At 35.1% G+C, this 14,534-nt stretch overlaps 2 protein-coding genes across 2 annotated transcripts; both read left to right on the forward strand.

The window, feature by feature from the left end:
- Window positions 1-4,551: 4,551 nt before the first annotated feature.
- Window positions 4,552-7,687, forward strand: LOC120177018 (L-ascorbate oxidase homolog). Its single transcript, XM_039183283.1, has 8 exons — window positions 4,552-4,727; window positions 4,802-4,911; window positions 5,089-5,359; window positions 5,438-5,540; window positions 5,628-5,973; window positions 6,756-7,121; window positions 7,198-7,276; window positions 7,349-7,687. The coding sequence occupies exons 1-8, from the start codon at window positions 4,569-4,571 to the stop codon at window positions 7,559-7,561; spliced, it is 1,647 nt and encodes a 548-aa protein (XP_039039214.1). The 5' UTR covers window positions 4,552-4,568; the 3' UTR covers window positions 7,562-7,687.
- Window positions 7,688-11,222: 3,535 nt separating this feature from the next.
- On the forward strand, window positions 11,223-13,988 carry LOC120177017 (rop guanine nucleotide exchange factor 1-like). The gene is made up of 5 exons (XM_039183282.1): window positions 11,223-11,502; window positions 11,841-11,957; window positions 12,063-12,601; window positions 12,906-13,259; window positions 13,443-13,988. Exons 1-5 carry the CDS (start codon window positions 11,223-11,225, stop codon window positions 13,863-13,865), a joined length of 1,713 nt encoding a protein of 570 aa, XP_039039213.1. The 3' UTR covers window positions 13,866-13,988.
- Window positions 13,989-14,534: the final 546 nt, after the last annotated feature.

Genomic DNA, 14,534 nt, shown 5'->3' on the forward strand with positions numbered 1-14,534 from the left:
TCTTCCCCCTCAATTTTCTTTCTCCCGTTTGAATATCTTCTCTGTTCTCAATCTCTCTTTCATTTCTTTTTCTTTTTTTCCTTTTTCGTTCAGAGTACCCCCTTTTCTTGGTTTGATCTATCCTCTTTTTTCTCTTCGTTTCCACTCTTTGTTCTCTCTCTTTTCCCGATTCTTCCATTCTTCTTCGAATGACCCCTCTTTTTATTTGCTATTGTTTGTTGATTTGATGATTTCTTGATGGAATAAAGGGCTTTCAATGTCATAGGAAAATGATTTCCCTAAATCGAGTTTCTACTATTTTCCTATATTTTCCATGATTTTCCTTATTTTTATTAGAGTTTTTAATTTTATTTGCCCTTTTTACTGATTTGGTTGTCACTGTTGAATGACTTCTGTCAGTTGTCGGCTGAAAATGACGGGCAGTGGTTAGTGTCAGAAGCGACGACGTCAGGGAAACTTTGGCTAGGCGGTGGTGACAGAACTGATTTGGAATCAGGCGGCAATGGCATGTTTCGGTTAGGGTTAGAGTTTGACATCTAAGGTTTTGGGTTATTTTGGGCTAGGTGGGCTGGTTTGTATTGGGCTTCAGGTCTTGTAATAGGGACGATCTATTGTATTTGGACCAGTTTGGGCTTGTAATGGCATGTAATAAAATAAAATAATAATAAATAATGAAAAATAAATCCAAACTAAAACGAATGTCAACACATTTATTAAGAACAATATCAGTATTGTTCTCTTAATATCGATACTTAGCCTAGAAAATGCCATATTTGGGCACGAATTGAACATTCAAACTCCCTCAAAATGTTATCTTGAGGTTCTCAATCATTATATAAGTCTTATGTGATAATAAGAGTCATAAATAAGGATTTGAAACATGTTAGAACACTAAAACGTAGAATCTGCCATGAAAATACTCAACTTGCTTCAAACTCAACTCTTAAGTAAGAATGCATTTCTAGTGGCTCACAAATGGTATGAAGAAGTTGTGAATGTGTTACCCTACGTACTAGCTGCTGAAATCTCTCCCGAAATCAACCAATGGTCAATTTCTCATTTCCCCCAACTTTAGAGCTTTCCCCCACTTCCTTCTATAATTTAAAGTAAGAAAATGCGTTATTAACTTATCTAGAGCTTAGATACAATTAAGAACACTCTATATGGCTTAAATTTACTAAAAACGAGCTAGAACGGTTGGTTCTCTTAAACCTCCCTAAAACCCATTTTTGAAACTATGACCAAAACTTGAGATTAATGGCTTGAATTGAAGCTTAAGGAATGAAGATTAATATGCTTACCTTTGATGACTCAAACTAGGCTTAAAATTTCAAAAGATTTCAGCTTTAGCTCACCCTTGAAGAGGAAGAAGAAGAGAGAAAATAAGAAGAAATGAAAGAGTGTTTGGTGGTGAAGAGTACACGTGAATCATCCTAAAATAAAAGGTTTTTCAGCTTTGGTTTCAAACAATGGTATAATTGTATTTTAGTCTGTAAATTTCATCCTAATATTACAGATGGCTTTTCTTATCTTAAATTGGGCTTAAGGCAAGGCCCAACTTTTGATCTATTGGGTCAAGCTTTCTTACAAGATGAATAGGTTTATCTAAATATCTTGGGTTAATCCGAATCTACTAACCCGAGATTCAGGGAGTTACAGGATATATATTTGATTACAAAGGAAACTAAATAAAGTAGAACTCTATTTTAATAAAGTTCTCTACTTTTAATCAAACTACGTTTCTTACTTTCTCAAATTCATATATTAATTAATTTGTCACTTTAAATTCGAGTCAACCTCTAATAGGCTCAACCATTTTATTCAACTGAGATTGGAGGTTGATTCAGTTTCATAAAGTGGAGGTTGTTACTATTGGTTTGCTTCCCTCTTTTTGTAAAGTGAATGCTATTATAATATCAGAAAACTTGGACCACATTGCCTCTCTTGGATTCAACTTTAATGAATCAATCCCTTGATTTCGGGCTCAAGATTTTGATTGCAAATGTGTTCCTCTTTTCTTTTAGAATGGAATAAGAACAGAGGTTGTTTCGAGTTATAATCTCCTTAATGTATTAGTTACGTATGATACAATTCGAGCCACCTTACAGATTTTAATTCTCGATGAACTTTGAAATGAAATAGTAATGGTTTGAAAGGTGAGTGAGGCTTGCCGGCGGTCAATTCCTTGTGCTAACCAGCAACACAGCTCAGCAGCTGAAAAGTGAGGGATTTTCCAACTGGCAAAATCGCCTGAAAAGAGCTGTGAAACCAACATGTTCCATTTAGGGTTCATTTTCGATTTTGTTATTGTCTAGTATTAAACGAAGACGCTTACTTTTATTTGTCTTGGAAGATGAAAAATGGATCGACATTTTAAAGCTTATTTCATCAAAAAGTTCTCATTTAATTGTTGACAACTACATAGAATAATTTGGAAATAATTTTTTTTCAAATATGATGGCTATCTTTTTCATTTCATTTCTACAATATCAACTCACCCATGAAACATTTATCGTTTCGAAAGAATTATTCTTCACCAAATTCATCTTAATGAATGTTAAAAAAACAGGCAAAATGATCACTGTTGTACCTGTAGTAAACCCAATTTATCATTTTCACCCTATCATTTTTTTTCATCAATTTAACTCTCGAAGTTATCTATGATGTTCATCCTAACACTGGAAGTCTGTTTTGAATAACATAACCATTAGTCTTCTGCATTTTTCAACACCAACAATTTTCAAATCAGCCAAATAATACTGACATGGCTTGATGATGGCATGACATTTATTAAATAAATAAATAATAAAATATTTACTAAATATAACGATTAGAAAAAAACCCAGAAATTTGATATAATCCCTTAATCTCACAGAAATAAAAAATAAAATTTTAGAAATTTATTCTAACTAGTGTGTTTAATAAATATTTTAATCTAATCTCTTAATTCACCGACATAAAAAGCTCACAGTTCTGTTAGTAAAAAAAAATCCAATGGACTTAAGAGGTTAGGATGAACATCATAGACAGCTTCGATGGCTAAATTGATACAAAAACAATGATAAGAACAAAAAATGATAAACTGAGTTTATTACAAAATCAACAGTGGCCCTTAAACCTAAAAATAATAGACTAATAGAACAATATCATCATGCATTAACGTGATACTGATAAATCATATAGGCCAAAACGTAATCGAAACAATCATGTTATGTCTCGATTACGTTATGGACAAATCAGAACCAACACACTAAACTCTCCGAGGAGATGATTCGAAAACGGACAATTAGCAACACGATACATTGTAATCTTAGTTTTACCAAATGCACAAGTTAAAACCCATTAATTTATTGGCATGACATTTGACTTTGCAATCAAATCAAAGAAAATCACAAATATGAAACCCAACTGTCATCGTTCTGTCGAAACAACTGGAAGAAGAAACGTCCTGCAGGCTACAACATCTCATTTGTTCCCATTACATTCTCCGCGTACAAATTAATGATTCAAATTTTTCCATCGTCCAGAAAAAGACTAATTATGGTCCATCTCCACCGTTCATTAAAGTGAGTCTCAACTTATATCAGCCGTTTGATCTAGCCCGAGTTGGACTTGTTAGGTCCAGAGTCCACAGTAAAGCAATTTGCCCACATGGAAATGCCGTGTGTCCCGTCAGAAATCACGGGCATGTGTTTTGATTTGTCTAATTACACTTTCACTCCCTCTTATATGTTCCAATTTAGTATCTAACCCTTTAATCATAATAGTTAATCACTTCATTGATAGCATTATAAAAGTAACAGTGATTAAATTATATTAAATTAAAATTTAATAATAGATTACACCTTGACCTAATGACAAAGAAGAGATTTTAAAATCTGTAAAGTCTTTAATTCAAACCTCTGTCATGTGCGAGTTTGATTGAGATTTATTTCGAGTTCTCTATTTATATTTTGTTTTTCGAATTCGATCATATAGGTATAAGTTATAACTTAAAAATAAAGAAAAGGTTTAAATCATAAATGTTTAGCACAGTAAAGGGACTAAACTGTAATTAAACCCATATCAAGTCAACCCAGTCAGCTCATGCATCGAAGTCCCCTAGCCCCCCACGCGGTTCCCTATCCGTCCTGATTTCATACTCTTTATTATAATTACTTTACATTATCAAGGACTTCTATATTTGACATGCAGTCCTTACGTGTGAGACACTTTAGGGGTTTAATTACAGTTAAGTCCCCATAAATTGTAAGATTTCGGTGGCTCAATCACCGCGTAATTTCACTGACACCCCAACTTAAGCACACTATAAAAACATGATTAGCACTCCAACAACCAACACCAAATCATTCAATTCCTCTTCTTCCTTTTTCGCGGGGAGGTTGGATTCTCCATCTTCTTTTTGTTTATTTCATTCATTCATTTCATTATTTCCCCCCCTTTAAGTCACGTACCGGTGTCTCCTGCTCTTCTGTAAAGCTTGTAACTTTTTTTTCTGGAGCTTCTTAAACCCTCCATATATCTTCATACTGTGTGTCATTAAATCATATCAAGTTCTTCAGAAAAAAATGGCGCTTAAAGGATCGTCTAGCAGATTATGGCAAAGATTTGCTGTCGGTTTCGTTCTTGTTTCTGTTGCTGTTGTTGTTCAGGCTGAGGATCCTTACAGGTTCTTCACCTGGAATGTAACTTATGGTGATATTTTCCCACTTGGGGTTCGCCAGCAGGTTTGTATGCCAATACATTATGCTATATTGTTTTGTTTTTTATTCTATATTTGACGGTTTTTTTTCATTTGCAGGGAATTCTTATTAATGGGCAATTTCCAGGGCCTGATCTCTATTCTGTTACTAATGACAATCTCATCGTCAATGTGTTCAACAACTTGGATGAACCTTTGCTTCTTTCATGGTGAGTAATACGCTTGTTACAACAATAACGATATTAACTGAACTGGTAGCATATACATCGTTATTTTACGAAGAAATTGTGCATTTAAAAATTAGTATTTAGTCTGTATCAGTATACCTACATGGCTACATGCATTGTGTAGAGATTTCAACTAATTATAAATCTATGCAAAAACAGGAATGGGGTGCAGCAAAGGAGAAACTCGTTCCAGGATGGGGTGTACGGCACGACATGCCCTATCCCACCGGGCAAGAACTTCACGTACATTTTACAAGTGAAGGACCAAATCGGTAGCTTTTACTACTTCCCGTCCCTTGCTTTCCACAAAGCAGCCGGAGGGTTCGGCGGCATCAGGATCCTCAGTAGGCCAAGAATCCCGGTCCCTTTCCCGGATCCCGCCGGTGATTTCACCGTTCTTATCGGAGATTGGTTCAAGACCGATCATAGGGTAAAATAAACTACTCATGATTAAAACGACTACAATAGACGTTACGAATTCGAATATTGACACATTAAATTTTGGCAGAAACTGAAAGCTAGGCTAGATGGGGGTCATAAACTTCCCTTCCCTGATGGTATTCTAATCAATGGCCATGGACCTAATGGTGCATTCTTCACAGTTGATCAAGGTACACCTTGTGCTAAAAATTTAACCCTTTTTTTTACCAAAATTTGAACAAATTTAACAGATTTGTATCGTTCCATGTTACCCACAGGCAAAACTTACAGGTTCCGGATATCGAACGTTGGGCTTCAGAATTCACTGAATTTCCGAATTCAGGGTCACAAGATGAAGCTGGTGGAAGTGGAGGGAACCCACACGGTTCAGACCGTCTATGAATCACTTGATGTCCATGTGGGTCAATCCTATTCCGTGCTTGTTACTATGGACCAGCCTGCCCAGGATTTCTACATTGTGGCCTCCACTCGGTTTACTGACAAGATCCTTACAACCACCGGGACTCTTCACTATAGTAACTCCAACAAGCCGGTTTCCGGGCCGGTTCCTGGTGGACCGACGACCCAAATTGACTGGTCTCTTAACCAGGCTCGATCCATCAGGTAAAAGCTTGATCCACTTATAAATTGTTTTCGAGTTAAACCATGGACTTAACTATAAATTGAACCCTAAACTTCAAAATATCAATTAGATCATTTCACCAACCTATTGCCAACTTGAATGTTAGATGTCGGTTTGGATCTAGCAAGAAATATATTTAAAATACGTGGATCGAGTTTTAAACATGTTTATGTCTACTATTTGGATAATTTGAATATGATATGTTAAAAAGTTATCATTAACATTTAAGTTATTTACTTATTTATACATCATATTCAAGCCCTTCATGTGTGTTTTAAATTAGAGGTCCTAGGCCATATTAAATTTGTGTAAGAATGGTTATGGGATGGGTCAATCTGGTTTTTGGTTAACTCGAATTGGATTCGTACTATATCATATTTAACACATATTTTAAATTTTAGGGTAGAAATTTTTGATCGATTTAACTTGACCCTACATAAATATAAAAGGTTTCTTATTTTTCGATCTAATTTAAAAAAAAACAGAGATAATACTATTATAATAGTTGTTCCTAAACTTATAAAATAATTATCGTATTACTCTGGGTCATAAGTTTTTCAGTGTAAAAATGTGAGTTCTTTCTTAAAAATATCAATCCAAAATATAATTTAAAAAAAACTAATTTTATAAGATCAAAACTCCACAAATTCAAGTAAAATGATCATCATTAAATGTGTTAAACATTTTAACGTCCAAATTAATATCTAGACAGACCACAGACAGAATAATCTCACTCACGATATTCCATTTTGGTGCACATCAGGACCAACCTAACCGCAAGTGGACCAAGGCCGAATCCACAGGGATCATATCACTACGGTCTCATCAACATAAGCAGAACAATTAAGCTAGTGAACTCAGCTGCTCAAGTCAATGGGAAGCAAAGATACGCTGTTAACAGTGTCTCTTTTGTTCCAGCCGATACACCTTTGAAACTAGCCGATTACTTCAAGATCGGAGGCGTTTTCCGAGTGGGAAGCATCTCGGATAACCCAACCGGTCAACCAATGTACCTCGACACATCAGTTATGGGTGCCGATTTTCGAGCCTTTGTGGAAATCGTGTTCGAGAACCACGAAAGCATTGTCCAGAACTGGCATATCGATGGATATGCCTTTTGGGTCGTCGGGTAAGAACTTATACATAACAACCAAAGTCAAAATATTGCCTTCTCGCCCTAAACTTGCATTACTTTTCCATGGCAGCATGGATGGAGGATTGTGGACACCGGACAGTCGTAGAGATTACAATCTAAGAGACGCAGTTTCTCGATCGACCACACAGGTTAGAAACTTTTACATGTTTAAAAACTCGAATTTAGATTAACACGACTCGAATAACGGATGGTGTTTGCAGGTGTATCCTAGATCATGGACTGCTATTTACTTGGCTCTTGATAATGTTGGGATGTGGAATGTGAGGAGTGAATTTTGGGCACGGCAATATCTTGGGCAGCAGTTTTACTTGAGAGTGTATTCACCAGTGCAATCAGTGAGGGATGAATATCCCATTCCGAAAAATGCTTTGCTCTGTGGAAGGGCCCAAGGGAGAAGCACAAGACCTCTCTGAAACAATTACTGGCCCAAACAATTCTGAATTGTCAATAAATGTATCGATTTTATGCATTCTTTTGCTCTGTAACAAACTTATAATGTCCAATTTCTACTATAAATCAGTCTTCTAAACCTTTATTGATGACTAAAATGGTTGATGAAATTCTAATTTTGATAAAAGGGACTATAAAGTGAAATAAAAAATAATTTCTTTTATTTCTATATCAACATACACCATCACCAAACTATTATATTATACTACAACAACAACAACAAAACCTTATTCCCAATATGCAATGGGGTAAGGGGAGGTAGGGTAGTAGGCTGCCCCCAACGCCAGGTTGAGAGCAGCTTCCGTGGAATACCTCCGGCAGTTAGAAAATTAAAAATAAAGATAAAATACAATGCATGTATAAATAAATCAATAAATACATAGTTGAATAGTCTTCATATGTGCGTCTGTAATGGGAAATAATCCCTGCACATAAATCCCTGCGTAAAAAATCTCTGCATATAGACATAAACGTAAGTCCTGGCTAAATTTAAAAAGAGGAAACATGAAGAGAATGATACACGGAAGTCATCGATAGCAAGCTACGAGAAGGAATAAAGTCTAATGTGTTAGAACCTAAACTAAGACAACACAACTCTGCTACTCTAATTCTAATCCTTCATAAAATCCAGTGACAGAAACGTATAAAAAGTAGAGGTCATGGAAATTACTACAAAGGCAATTTAAAAAGAAGACAGATATACTACACCCTATGGCTGTGACCCACACTACTCGGCTACCTTGGTCTTTAGTCTCCATACTTTCCTATAAGAGGTCATGTCCTCGGTAAGGGCTAAATCCTTCAAATCAGATCTCAAGCAGTCTATCCACTTCCTTCTTGGTCGTCCTCTCTTTCTGACACCGTCGACTGTAATCGACTCTACCCTCCTGATTGCATCCGACGGTTTTCGCCTAAGGACATGTCCAAACCACTGTAGCCTTCCCTCCCTCAATTTTTCGGATACATGCACCACCCCCAAGGACATCTAATTGCAGAGTTTGGTGTCATCTCCCACAGAGTCCTACCACATGCCCATCACAGAGTCCTACCACATGCCCATCGAAGCATTCTCATTTCTGCGGCCTCCATCCTCCTTACGTGATCCTTCTTGATTGTCCAACATTCTGATCCATACAACAACGCTGGTCTTATTGTCATTCTATAAAATTCCCCCTTAAGTTTTAGAGACACCTTCTTGTCACACAAAACTCCAGTAACAACCCTCCACTTTAGCTATCCCGCTTTTATACGGTGTGTAACGTCATCATATACACCCCCATCTTTATGTATCATAGACCCTAGGTATTTGAAACAATCATTTGAGGGAAAAACGTGTCCTTCGATGCATACTTCTACATCTCCATCGTTTTGGTTTCCACTGAAGTTTGAACATAAATACTCTGTCTTTTCAATATTAATCCTTAGACCTTTTTCTTCCAAACTATTATATTATCTTATTATTAATAGGCTTTCGATCTAATAATAAAATTATATGTAAAAATTTGTAATTTAGTGACAAATTCATTACAAACATTAAAATATGACTGTATTTGATGCAGATTACATATTTAAATATAAATATTTATTTTGATGTAATTGTATATTTTAAAAAATATTTATTTTATATTGTTTTTGGATTAAACTGGGTTGGGAGAGTCGCCCTCTCCTCTGCAATACCTAATCCAGATTAGTCGATCGATAGATTTGATACCAATGATTAATTTTAAAAAATTATTTATCTTAATCTAGTTATATATTAAAAATATAATTATTTATACTTAATATTAAATCATAATAAAATTATATATATAATTATATCAAACAAATGTTTCAGATCTATTTACAATTTTTAAGCATATATCTTAAAAGAAATAATTGGTCAGTTCTAAAGTTTGAAAGCTAAATTAATTGCAGTTATCGCTGATAAAGATGAATTAAGAACCGTTTAATTTCGTAATCCGATGTCTTAGGGATGTGAACTCACGTCATTTTTATTAGGGTATTAAAAAAAACCCAGAACCGTTAACCGTAATTGTTAATCGGTATAACTGTTATATTTAACAGGTTAATTAAACAAACAGTTAATACTAAATGATTTCGATTAACCGAACCACTAAAATTAATGGTAACGGTTAACGTCACTGTTACGAATTTTAATCAATAGTTAACAGTTAATAAAATAAATTTATAATTATATTTCTAATTTATTATATTTTTACATAAATAACTTAATATAAGTTTATATTATTTATAATATATATATATATATATATATATATATATATATATATATTAATAAAATTTGTATACAAATAACTTAATATATATATATATATTATTTTTTATTTTTTAGTTATTTAAAAATATAGAAACATACTTACACCATATGATTATATGTTTATTGTTAGACACTAAGATATTAGAGGATGTACATACTTATATCGGTGTAAGTATGTGTCAAGTGCTACACTTTTTTGTTTTATTCACTGACACATGTGTAAGTATGTGTTAAGTGATACACTTGTTTATTTCATTCACTTACACCGATGTACGTACGTGTTAAGTGTTACATTTTTTGTAGTATGAATTATGAAAAAAATTTGACAAATAATTGTAATAGATTAACCTACGGTTAACCTGTAACCAAACCGTTAATAACGATTAATCATTAGCAATTAATCATTTTTAATGATTAAGTTACGATTAAAAAAATCTCATTTATAACGGTTAATCGATCGTTTAACCTAAATAATACGATTAACGCACCATAAACAACTTAATTTTTTATTGTAAACAGAATTATAAGCGCAGTTTGGTCCCTCGCAAATGCCGTTTCTTCAAAGTTGTCCACATTTGGGACTCAGAACATCTCTGTCCACGCAAGCAGATTCGCTCCATACTGAGGAAGAAATCTGGCCACGTCATTTGCAAATTCCAAGCAAGCTCGACCATAACAAAATCGTAATAAATATTATTTAAAAGAAAATGTTAACATATATATCAGATAAATTACATATTTAGTTATTTAATTATTTATATAATTTTATCTTAATCTTCTAATTATTTCTTTTAAAATCACATATAATGTTATGTTATTTTTTTAACAATAAATAATTAAAATTAAATTAAAACAAAACATTAAATATACATATTTTAAAAAAATAATTAGATTAAAAAAATCACAATAATAATTGGATGATTACCTACCTAGTTTACCCTATATATTAATTTGGAAAAAAATCATAAAAAATAGGAAACACTGAAACAGAGGGATGGGTCCAAACGTAAGGTTCGGTGTCGGGTGAAAAGACCAAACCGTGACGAAAAGAGAAGCACCGTCAAAATGCCGTCACTTTTGCTTTACGCCACACAGAGACAATCATCACTACCACTAAAACCATAACAGTACTGGAGCATGTACAGGCACATTAAACAATTTCATCGAGAGTGAGCAATCAAAGAAAAAAGTGTTTCCAGTCTGTTAATTCTACTTTCCTAACCAATCATTTCACACTCTACCGCTACCACGCGAGGCAGCCGAATTTCTTCTCATTTCTGTTAGCAGATGTGTGCGCGCTGAGGGATTTGTTCTTCTAACCGTTGGATATTGTGATTGACAAGGTCATGGGAAGTGTATCTTCAGATGATGGCTTCGATCAGCGGAGCGAGCGATGCGGGAGTTATAGTGTGAGCGCTGATGTGAGTGAGTCCGAGAGTTGTAGTAGCTTTTCGTGTCGGCGGCTCGATGGAGAAGGTTGTTCGAGTTCCATGACCTCATCTCCAAGGCTACCGGCTGCTGGAAGGTTCGGTTTTCAGGTGCCGTTGATGTTGCCGGTGATTGGAGGCAAGGATGTGGTAATACGGGATGATGAGAGGCCTGAGAAACAGGACACCAAAATTTCTGGTATTTCCATTTTATTTGTTTATTTTGATATTTTCCCTATGGATGTGACTGGATTGCTTCAACATTTGGTTAATTATAGGCTGATGCGAGATGTAGATTTATGCTTAGTAAATTTTGACCGAATTGATTTTACTTGTTTCTATTTGTAGCAAATTTTTTGTATATGTTGTGCTTTCTTTTTAGTTATAGTTTCAAATAAATATCGTTGTTAGGAATTTTTGGAAAATTGAGTGAAGAATCTACTTGATCTGTTATTATTCATTTTTTTTCATTTTAATTTGAATTTCCTATGATTTTCGATTTTCGTAATGGTTCGTAATGTTTTGAATGTTATACAGAAGTTGAGATGATGAAGGAGAGGTTTTCAAAGCTTCTTTTAGGAGAAGACATGTCCGGAGGTGGGCAAGGAGTGTGTAGTGCACTTGCCATTTCGAATGCTATCACAAATCTCTCTGGTTGGTGTGATTTTGCTTATAATTTCTTGTACTGAATGCTTTTTTTATGTATCGGATCAGTTAAATTTTCTTATAAGCTAATGGCACTCTTGTTTGTAATGGCAGAAACCGTCTTTGGTCAGCTCTGGAGTTTAGAGCCATTAGCACCACAGAAGAAGGCCATGTGGAGGAGAGAAATGGAGTGGCTTTTGAGTGTGAGCAATTCGATTGTTGAACTTGTACCGTCTATACAACAATTCCCTGGAGGAGGCACGTACGAAGTCATGGTGACAAGGCCACGTTCAGATTTGTATGTAAACCTTCCTGCCCTTAAGAAGCTTGATGCAATGTTGATTACCATACTTGACGGATTTTGTGAGACAGAGTTTTGGTATGTTGATCGGGGGTTGGTTTTTGATGATGTCGGTGATTGTGAAGCTTCTCCATCATTTGTTTCTGGAGGGAGGCCCTCGATTAGGCAGGAAGATAAGTGGTGGTTGCCGTCTCCGAAAGTGCCACCAAATGGCTTGTCAGAGGATGCAAGGAAGAAGTTGCAGCAAAGTAGGGATTGCACAAACCAAATACTGAAGGCAGCCATGGCTATTAATAGCAATGTGCTTGCAGAGATGGAGATACCTACTGCTTACTTGGAGAACTTACCAAAGGTATTCGACTGTATTCATTTTTCAAATAACGACATTTTTGCAGTTTTTTCTGAATAACCACATTAGCTATCATGCATTTGATCTCTTCATTAGGTAGTAATTCTTCAATATGAATAGTTGGATTGAAAACTTAAAAATAGCTTTGGAATAGAATAGATATACATGAATACATTTCTCCTAGTTTGAATGTCAAAGTAACAAGTGCATGAACGACTCCTTGTGACAGTTATGGTGAAGCAACTGTTTTATGGCATTGCTTTTCTTACATTTGGTTTGAATGTTAACAAATTTTCTTTGCCATCAGGATGGAAAGGCTTGTCTAGGAGATATCATCTATCGATACATAACAGCCGATCAATTCTCGCCAGAATGTCTCCTTGATTGCCTTGATCTATCAACGGAACATCACATTCTGGAAGTAACGAACAGGATTGAGGCAGCTGTGCATGTTTGGATGCTCAAAGATCAAAAGAAACACGTTAATGACATCAAAGCTAAGCGCTCATCATGGGGCGGAAAGGTTAAAGGCCTTGTTGCTGACAATGAAAAGAATAATTTTCTGGCCCAAAGAGCCGAGACCCTCTTAAACGGCTTAAGGCATCGTTTTCCCGGTCTTCCGCAGACAACATTGGATATGAGAAAAATTCAATATAATAAGGTATTTTGCATAATGTTTTTATGGGGGAAAAAGTAAATGTCTTTATTCTTCACTATAACCAGATAATTACTCTAACATGCGTATCTACAAACCATGTACCCTTGTAGATGAGATTCTGGAAGCTCCTTGTATTATACTAATAAGCAGAACTGAAAATAGTCCATTATTATGTTTTAATTGCAGGATGTCGGGAAATCGATTCTTGAAAGCTATGCAAGGGTGATGGAGAGTTTGACCTTCAACATTATGGCACGAATAGACGATGTCCTTTATGTTGATGATACTATCAAGCGCTGTGCCGAGGCAGAAACAGTTTCCCTTCTGAACAGGAACAGTTTGAGCGGTCTTCCAATGCCAAAAAGCACCTTCTCAATTCAGCACACTCCGTATGCCTCTCCTTTCACAACACCTGCCTTCTGTTCTTTGATCTCGCGCACCGGAAGTCCCATAAGGGCACAGTCCTCTTTGAATAGAAACGTTCTTAAGGAGGAATCTGACGGTAAATTCGAGAAACCATGCTCGACTGAGTTCGAGAGGGTGTGGTCATCATATACAGGGAGCCTCAGCACGAGAAGAGTTTCCGAAAATGCTCCCGAGAGAGATTGATGTCAAAGATTCATGACCCTATGTGAGATTAAGTTGTATGAATGCAGATGGGTTAAGAGAATTCGCCGGATGTAATCTTGTACGTTTCTTACCATTAGGAATACGAGTATGAAAGTTTTGATATCTTTTTCGTTTGTTTGAAATTTTAACTTGGAGTCGTGTTAGTCAACGGAAAACTAACACGAAAATTATAGCACAACAAGCAACGGCCGATTACTGTGATAAAATCTAATAAGATAAAAGGTGTTTATGGAAATGTTGTTCAGGGGTATTCACATCTACTTTGTGAACGATTTACGAACAACTTTTCATTTACATTTCTAATGACATTACGAGTTGTATATATATATATATATATATATATATATATATATATATATATATATATATATATGTAAATATGTAACAATTTTAAAAGGATAAAATGATTTTTTAAAAATATTTTTAAGGACCTAAATAAACATTTTAAAATTTCAAGGGGCTTAAAGATATTTCCCCAAGTTTTAGGGGAGCCAAGACCTGTCTCGTCCTTGATTATAACAAAAGAAAAAGTATTTCGTTAAGTAAAAGAATTAAAATCATATAAGTTTCAGACTCGGTATATAAAAAAAATCAAATGTGCCCTACATTCCCCTTAACTACACATTATATCGTACTCTGCAAGCAAAG

Source organism: Hibiscus syriacus, unplaced genomic scaffold (genome assembly GCF_006381635.1).
Source record: "Hibiscus syriacus cultivar Baekdansim isolate YM2019G1 unplaced genomic scaffold, ASM638163v2 tig00112276_pilon, whole genome shotgun sequence".
Lineage (NCBI taxonomy): Eukaryota > Viridiplantae > Streptophyta > Magnoliopsida > Malvales > Malvaceae > Hibiscus > Hibiscus syriacus.